The 8,908-nt window shown below is 30.0% G+C and overlaps 2 protein-coding genes across 3 annotated transcripts; one reads left to right on the top strand and one right to left on the bottom strand.

Annotated features, from left to right (window-relative positions):
* Nucleotides 1-6: 6 nt before the first annotated feature.
* Nucleotides 7-6,331, bottom strand: LOC119686428 (sodium/hydrogen exchanger 9B2-like; the record flags this gene model as incomplete). Of its 2 annotated transcripts, none has more annotated exon segments than XM_038101010.1 (4): nucleotides 7-166; nucleotides 302-484; nucleotides 555-842; nucleotides 6,050-6,331. In XM_038101010.1, coding segments are annotated over 4 exon segments (678 nt in total), but the record flags the coding sequence as incomplete, so codon positions are not given.
* Nucleotides 3,441-4,961, top strand: LOC119686429 (odorant receptor 94b-like). The gene is made up of 4 exons (XM_038101012.1): nucleotides 3,441-4,278; nucleotides 4,365-4,499; nucleotides 4,557-4,788; nucleotides 4,844-4,961. The coding sequence occupies exons 1-4, from the start codon at nucleotides 3,545-3,547 to the stop codon at nucleotides 4,895-4,897; spliced, it is 1,155 nt and encodes a 384-aa protein (XP_037956940.1). The 5' UTR covers nucleotides 3,441-3,544; the 3' UTR covers nucleotides 4,898-4,961.
* Nucleotides 6,332-8,908: the final 2,577 nt, after the last annotated feature.

The raw sequence follows: 8,908 nt of genomic DNA, 5'->3' as shown, positions 1-8,908 counted from the left end.
AATTACTGCCACAATAACACTGAATAAGAATATCGATACTACATCATTGCAAGCCGTCATGGCATATATGAGCGTATGAATTCCATTATTAAGACCTAATCGTTCTTCTCTAAGCTTTAGCATTACCGTAATCACAACATTAGGCGAGACTGCAGTTATTACAAGACTGCAAAAATATTTAAATAAATTACATTATATAAATATAAACAATAATATCTTTATGAAAATTTCTTTACTTTTATAATAATTCACTTAATATAATTTTTATGAAATATTTGGAAAACATAACAATAATACTTACCCTAGTAATATACCCCACAACCATGGCATATCGAGTAAAAGTCTAGCCATTACTGAAATAACAGTTACTTCTGCAATAGTTGGCACTAAAGTCAAACGTAATATCATGAACCATAGTTTCTTGAAAGCATTGCCATCCAGACCAAGACCAGCTAATAACATAATATTTATCAAAGCACATTCTCTATGAATTAAAAATACTATTAACACACATATGTCAACTAATGTATTTATTATATTATCGATTGGTTTACCTTAAAATTGCTTCGAATTTCTGATAGCCACTAAAATCTGCTAAGCCAACATTTGTATAGACGACACCGAAAAAGAGCATACCAAGCATATCAGGTAGACGCAAAAACGTCACCAAGATGCCAGTTATTTGTGCTCCAACAAAAAGTAGAACTATACGCATTATAACAGATGAAGCTTTTGCATATTCAGGTAAATAAATATCAGCAATGGTCCAGAGAAGTACAAAAATACCTAATAAGGCTAGTGGTTGAGAACTAACTGGCCAATGTCTTACTAAGTATTGCCAACTGTTAGGAAGATATAAAAAAAATAATATGAAGAAAAGAAATTATGTATAATATATGTATAATATAATATCTTACATTATTAAATTTACTTTGTTTATTTTACCTATATATATTATTTATTATATCAATAACTTATATATCTATTATCTATAATTATTTATATATATATATATCTATGTTATCTATATAGATACAAAACAATAAAATTACTTTTTAAACATTATTATTAAAATATATATTTGTTAAAAATCTAGTGAACTGTACTCCTGGATTGCTTCAGTCCAGGTAATATTTTGTCACTTTTTATAGGTAGGACATATGAAAACCAGATTACAGTCTTCACAAACACAAATGACAACTCATACAGCTTCATACTTTTTGTTTGTCTAAAAGTGAGCATATTTTAAGAGATTGTTTGACAGTGAATGAATTATATATGTTGAGGTTTTTCCGAATTAGTGCAACTGGGAACTTTTACTCTTTCGAAGCTGAGGACTTTCTATAAAGCCCCTCTCTTCAGTTTGACCAATTTATGTGTTTCTCACAAGCTTCGCTGGTTATTCTATTCTATGACTGATCTAAGTTGTGCATATCAGCGCGTACGGCAAGTGACTGCTCTGAGATTAGGTAGTGCTATGTAGGGCAGTATGTCACTTTTTGCATTTAGTCTTAGGGCTTTGTCCCTTATATATTTCTTGACCGGGAGCTTTCTGAAATCTCTTGCATTGCGGTAGGAAGTATTTGTACAATATTTAGATATTTATATTACATTTTATAAATTAAACGAAACAATAGTTATTTCTAATGATCAGTCTTTAACTGTTATTATGGTTAATTTAATGGACGGAGTTAAGGAATTTAAAGGTGTGGAACTTCTTACGCTCTTGATTGCATTGGAGTGGTTGTTACTCATATTCAGTCATTTATTTTACACCGAATAATTTCTCTGAGTGTTGTTATTCAATACTATATATACAAGTAAGCATGACTTATTGATTTACTTACCTACTGACTTATTAATTATATCCCTTTAATTAATTCTCTTCATTAGAAATTTTTTTGACTTTTCAAATACAACAAACCAACAGTTGTGCTTCAATCTGTGAATTTATTGGTCATGACTATAACTTGACGACACATTTCATATATATGAAATGTATGTTAGATAACTAATTACCACTCCTATTATTTTTAGACAATTTAAATAATCTAAACTAAAATTTTCTCTTTCACACAATCTTTAATTTTTAATACGACTAATTTCGATAATTGTATTAATTGAGCAACGTTATGACAACATCAGTTAATTTTTTATTAATTTAATTTCTTTAAATGGTTTCAGGACGTTAAGGTAATTAAGTAAAGGAGTAAGGCGGCATTACAGAAAATTTAATGCTTAACTTCATATATTTTTTTTGAATATAACTACGCATTATAAAAGCTTTTAAATATTATAAATTTTTTTTAAAATAATTTTTATTACAAATATATTTTATATTGATAAAATAATATTTTAAGATACGAGTATAATATATTTATATGTGACCATAAGTATGACATTAATATTTTCTGTACAGAGTACCTAATTTATTTGAATTTATGCCTACGCTTTTGACAACACAATTAACAGTGTTAACTCGTATACATTAAGAAATGCTGTTAGGAAAAATTTTTCATTAATTGTTTGTTTTTCTTTATGTAACAAATCTGAGATATTTTCTATAATCAGTATAATATTATTTAAATATATTTTAAAAATATCTCAAGAATATTTGAACACAAATTAATTATATTTTTAAAATTTAAAACTTACAAGCAATAATTATTTAGCAGATAACCAAGCTCCTACCACTTCGGACATCAATTGTACAATCCCTAAAAGAGTCTCCCACATAAATCTAGAATTATTAGGGCTTTTAGCAAATTTTAGAACGCCTTTTGGTTCAACGTTCCAGCCTACACTTCGTTCACTAAAGCTTTTTTTGACAAATCAAACAATATCTCTTGATTAAATGAGCAGGGCATGTACTGACCTCATTTGGCTTAGTTAAAGCTGAAAGGAGGTACTGAAATCGTTTCCTAGCAATTGCTAGATGCCAGCAGCTATAATGGCTGGTAGGTAGTTTACACTTCATAGTAAAAAGTTCTCTACTTACGTTTTTACAAAGTGCAAAGCAGTTATTCATTGATAAATTATAATGATTTCAGATGATATTTAATCTGTGTTATCTACTACCACATGTTAGATTTTAATATATATATCAGATATGATTTTAGAAGGCAGATTTTATTTTTGCTTACAATATATGCACCCTTTTAGTAACAAGTAAAGAAAAATAAAGAAAAAATCTACAATACGACTATGTCACCAAACTTAGCAACACAGTATCGCATTTGTATAAAAGTATTATTAGTAGTCATACTACTTGGCTGTTCCAACAGTATTATTTATACACTTTTTCACTTTATATTCTTTATATGAAATTTTACTATAGAAATAAAAATGTCACTCCTCACTTTTATCGAAAAAGTACTGTAGCGCACTGAAATGATTTTAACAAATTATTGTTAAAAAACAGTTATACCCCAACCAATCTATATGTCATTAAAGCACATGTCTAGTTAATTCACACAAGGTTCACTTCCTATAAATATGAGATTTAAAACCTTTAGTAAAACGCATACGCACTTTGACCTCCAAAATGACTACAGTTGATAATATATCTTCAGCACGTACTCTCATCACAATATTAAAGGTAACTGGCTTTTGGCACTGGCATAAACCGGAAGAGAAAAGTGGATCCATAACAACGTTAGAACTATGCTATCGCTTTATAGTACATTTGCCTTTAACTTTTGTATTCATTTCATTAATGTGGACGGAAGTCTTAACATCGAAGAGTTTAGAGGAAGCTGGGAATGTGATGTATATAACAATGACCGAGACTGGATTATTATGTAAAATTTTTAATATATGGCTTATGGGTAAGGAGGCGTGGTCGTTTATTGATGAACTCAAAAAGAATAAGCAACTTCAAATGCGTACGGATAGTGAATGTAAACTATGGCTTGAAGAACATAGAAAATTTAAAAGAGTGGCTTTCTCTTATATTATTGGCAGTTTAGTAGTAGCTTACATAGCCTTTATAAGTGTACTTTTCTTAAGTAAATATGAATTAGCCTATGGCTACTATGTACCATTTGAATGGAAGAATCCTACAAAATACTGGTATGCCTACTTTTTCGATATGATAGCGATGTCCCTAAATTGTCTCTCCAATATCACACTCGACATGACTTACTGCTACTTTATGTTTCACATTGGCGCACTCTACAAGCTGATATCATTTCGTTTGGCTGCATTGGAACAGATGAAGGAGGTGGATGTAATTAGGGAATTGAAAAGTATATTTCGTCTACATAAACATACAAAACGGTGAGTTTTAAATTAAAACAAAATAAAATATTATTCTTACTTAGTAATATGTGATTTATATTTAACATAATATTCTTTTATTTAAGTTTAACACTGGAGTGTCAACGGCTTGTGTCCGCCCCTGTACTTGCACAGATTATGTTAAGTGCTCTGACTTTATGTTTTAGTGGTTATCGTCTTATACATGTGAGTATCTCAATTCGGATTAAAATTTTTATAAAGTAAACTTATTAACTCTTTTAGCTAAATATAATCAAGGATTTGAGTCAAGTATTTAGCATGTTTAATTTTTTAGGAGTTATGGCTTTTCAGATATTTCTTTTCTGCTATTACGCTAATGAGATTACTATTAACGCCAATCACTTGACTTGGAGTGCCTATAATACAAATTGGCTGCACTATTCGAAATCAACGAAGAACTTGGTTTTTATTTATATGGAGTTCTTGAAACAACCAGTGACTATTAAAGTGGCTAATCTCTTTGATGTTGGTTTGCCTATATTTAGCAGAGTAAGTTTATATTTGACTGTGTTTATGGTTAACAACAATTCTTTTCTTATTTCAGACCATGAATAATGCTTACAGCTTGTTTGCAGTTCTAATCAAGATGAGCAATTAAAATTAATTGGTTGAGCACAGTCACCCAGGCATTTAAATTGGAACGTACTATAAATCACATATAATCTATCTAATTATCTAACTATTTAATTAATTAATAATTATCTGATTAATTTTAATTACACGTTTCGCGTATGGCTCACATAGAAAAGTGATCCACCTATCATTCATTTGTCAACTTATCTATCTGGAGTCTCAGGAAGTTTCCCTTAAAAGTTTTATTTATTTACTCCTATTACTAATTCAGTGAATGCTTGATATATAGCTAAAAATACAAATTAACAGACAGAAATTCGGACGCACGAACATGGTTAGATTGATTTGTTTTGTCAAGCTAATCAGAACCTATGTAAATTATAAAAGCCTCTTAATTTTTTCATAAACTCAGCACTCAAAAATATGAAGAAAAATAAAAATTGGATTGATAAAATAAATAAAAATAAATCTATCACTACTTAACAACCACATACTGGACCATACGACGGCATTTAGCTAGAGTCAGCCTACCCTGTGGTATCTTCTGTAATGCGTATCTACCAGCTCTCGAGAAAGGACACCAGAACACCTGATGTGTCTATGTCCAGTTTTGGCGAGAATACCGCTTAAGTCTCTTGGGGCCCCCTTTTTTAACACACTTGGCGATATCTCTAGCATTAGCATTGGCCAGATTCTTGCCTTTATGAATACCTCTAGCTGGTTCTAGCTTGATCTTTTCTATACTACCCATTATCACGAGATTTTATGGATTCAAAACGGCTTTTTTAGCTAATTGAGGAGAACTTGTTCCTCCCTCCACCACAACAAACTAACAACTACAAAGCAATCAAAGTGAATTTAAATAGGTGCAGGAACACCGAAGACAAAAATGTGCTATTTGCTGAAAAGTTCGTTACCTAAAAATGCGTAGAATTTATTAATATTATATTAAACTATATATTAAACTAGTCTCATATTATGTTTCACAAATGACTTTTTTCCGTCGATAGTAGAAGATTTCTCTTTCATCAAAGTACATTCGTAAAGTAAAGTATCACAAATGCAAGGTCATTGTACTTCACTTAAAAGTCTTTGTATATTAAATCAAAATTAAATTTTATATATAAACTCATTTAAGTTTTTATCATAAAACTGAAATCAAAAAATGCTTTATTACCATTCACAGTTCTCCATATTCCGTTTGCTTTTAAAAGGGAAGATCATAATTCAATATTTCTTCCGACCATCAAAATCAATTTTTTCACTTCGTGTAGTCTAACATTTGGAGACCAGATATATTTTTATTTCACGTTGGTGGATGTTTGTGATATTTTCAGGCAGCATATCACAAATATAGGAACTAATTCTTTCATAAGGTTTATTGTTCCACCACAAATGAAGAAACCTGCCTTTCGAAAACGACTCCGTAAAGCTCCCAAAACAAGTCTTCGAAGCAACATATTTGTCTTATTTTAATTAAAATTTTTTTGTGACATATAAGAATCCGTTTTTAAAATTTGAAGGAATGCAACTGTGACTAAAATTTAATATATTTTATAAAAGTGATAAACAGGTTAATAGCTAGCTTTGGCTACAGTAGAGCCAATATAATAAATTTCATTAATAGTTCTGCAAGATTTATAAACACTTTAAACGATTGATTTTTATATATTACAAAGTGTACTCAATGCTCAATGATGATTTTATATCAAATCTTATTTTTATTATTATTTTTATTATTGTTCTTATTAATTAAATAATAAATAATAAATAATAAATGTAATAATGTCGAATCAACAGCCAAACTGATAGTTAAGCAGATTTTTCTTGTTGAATGCAGTAATAATATATGTATTCGTATTATGTAGTACACCGTTCATCTTTTATATTTAGTTTTATTTTAAACATATGATATTGCATTCCGCCCTTACGATTTACTTTAGGAACTTTGAGTCCCTAAATCCTATCCCTTTAGTATCTAGTACCATTTATACGATTCTTCGCTGTTTCAGATAATCATCAGAAATAATAATCATCATTTCTGGGTATCCATCTCCATTTATTCCGTTTACACATTCGTCCAGAGCCGGTGTCCTCCTTTACTTTGTAGTACCAGTAAACTCCATCGAAGGGGATAACCAATTTCATTTGGTCATGATTATTGTTTTTCATAGTATAGACTAACTTATTTTTTTTTTCTTTTACATTATTAAGAAAATATTGATTTTTCCAAAACGCACTAAAGATTCTGGGCCCCGTCCGCTCCGCTTTTTGCAAGTACAAGTCTCATCTCTCGTATATCTCGATCTCGAAATGTTATAGAATCCATAATATTCGTATTAAATGATTTAATAGCTGCATTTTTATTTTTTCTAAGTACTACACCACCAATTTTAATTTTATTTGATGAAATTTGAGTGCCTTAATTACTGTCTGGCAGTATACTCAGATACCTGCATAGCTGGAATAATTAGTATACTTGGGATAACCTATCAAGATACCCGCTTTTGGGATAGGTATAGAAAATTTTCTTCGTGAAAGGCAACTAAAATATATAATTTACCATCTTGCATTGTCTTAAAGTATAACTGGTGAGTGTAACAAGTGAGTTTTCAATTGCGACATCCTCAACAGAGGCAAAATCTTGCACTATAGGATCCAGACCCCTAAAACTTAGGTTGCTCTGGATATTGTATTAAGTCCAGACGGACGTGTCGTGTAAGCTGCTGACTACAGCTGACTATAGTAATGCAGAAGGACTGTTAGCATTTCACTTGAAGTGAGGTTGCTGTTTTTCAACAAGGTGCTGTGATCTAAAGAACAGGAAAAGGTTACAAAGAACTCACTTTTCAACAAAAAAAAAGTAATATCGAAACACATCACTTCAATTAGTCTTGCAAAACTACTATCACTAAGAATTTTATCGACTCATTATCTTGTTCTCAAGTCTAGAACTATAACATATGTTAAATACCATACTTTAAACATTTATTGTAATTCACTTTGTTCAGTTCATCATAAAAGAATAGGTAAGGTAATGACTAATGTAGTGTTATTTATTGAGGTATAAAATTAAAAATGCTGCTGCATCTGCTTTCCTGTATGAAATAAAAATAGTACTCCTCCCATTCTTTACCTGATTTCTTTTACTCATATAACTGGTTTCTTTATGAAGGCTAAGGTGAAGATACCTTAAAATGTGGCACCCGGTTTAATTATCAATATGGTATACTGAAGCAGCTTTATTATGACGATCAGATAGCTTATTGGCAGTAAATAAGCACAGTCCTATTTAGTTATATTGAATTTAGTTCACTTTATTCGCAATTATATGGTTAAAAACAATAGACTACTATATCATAGATCAAATATGACATACCTATGCCTATGATTGTTCTTAATTAATAGAAAAGGTTTGCAGCCATTTTAAGAGTTGCACCCATGAAATTTAGTTAATAAATTAAAGTAAATATAATATATATCTGACACTAAGAGTTTATTTTAAAGAACAGTAGGTATATATATAGAAAAAATTAGCGATTAGTTTTTGAAGGTTATGTATATATATATATGTATTATTTGTATAACTACAAATTTAAGTAAAGTGCAAACTTTTAAAGACTTCAAACTAACTATATCATTTTAGTTGATTATTTATTGTTATTTAGTTGATTTATTGATTGTAACTTAATTAAGCTGTAATTTTGCAAAATAGCCTTCATCTAACAGAAATGCTTGGCTACTTTCTCTCAAATTAACAATATTACGTTCTTTGCAATTTGCTTAAGTAGGCAAATTAGCTGCATAATTAATTGGTAATAAATACTGTGCCCTATAATAATTTAGCAAACCAGAAAATTTTATAAAAGCCTCTAAAATTTATTTCTAAATTCAGTCTAATTTAACCACACACAAATTCGGCTAAGATGGAATTGACACCAGCGCGTATACTTATTGAAATACTAAAACGAGTTGGGATTTATCCTTGGCAACCAGTACATGAATCGACCTTTAAAGGATATACGAGAAAGGAACT

The sequence above is a fragment of the Teleopsis dalmanni genome, chromosome 2, assembly GCF_002237135.1.
Source record: "Teleopsis dalmanni isolate 2A chromosome 2, ASM223713v2, whole genome shotgun sequence".
NCBI classification, from domain to species: domain Eukaryota; kingdom Metazoa; phylum Arthropoda; class Insecta; order Diptera; family Diopsidae; genus Teleopsis; species Teleopsis dalmanni.
This window is presented reverse-complemented; position numbering and strand designations above follow the sequence as displayed.

Excerpts from the sequence above, each read along its gene's own strand:
- LOC119686429 (XM_038101012.1), top strand. The coding sequence starts at position 3,545 with ATGACTACAGTTGATAATATATCTTCAGCACGTACTCTCATCACAATA. Across the intron at positions 4,500-4,556 it reads CGGATTAAAATTTTTATAAA|CATGTTTAATTTTTTAGGAG; the intron begins GTAAACTTATTA and ends TCAAGTATTTAG. Across the intron at positions 4,789-4,843 it reads GTTTGCCTATATTTAGCAGA|ACCATGAATAATGCTTACAG; the intron begins GTAAGTTTATAT and ends TTCTTATTTCAG.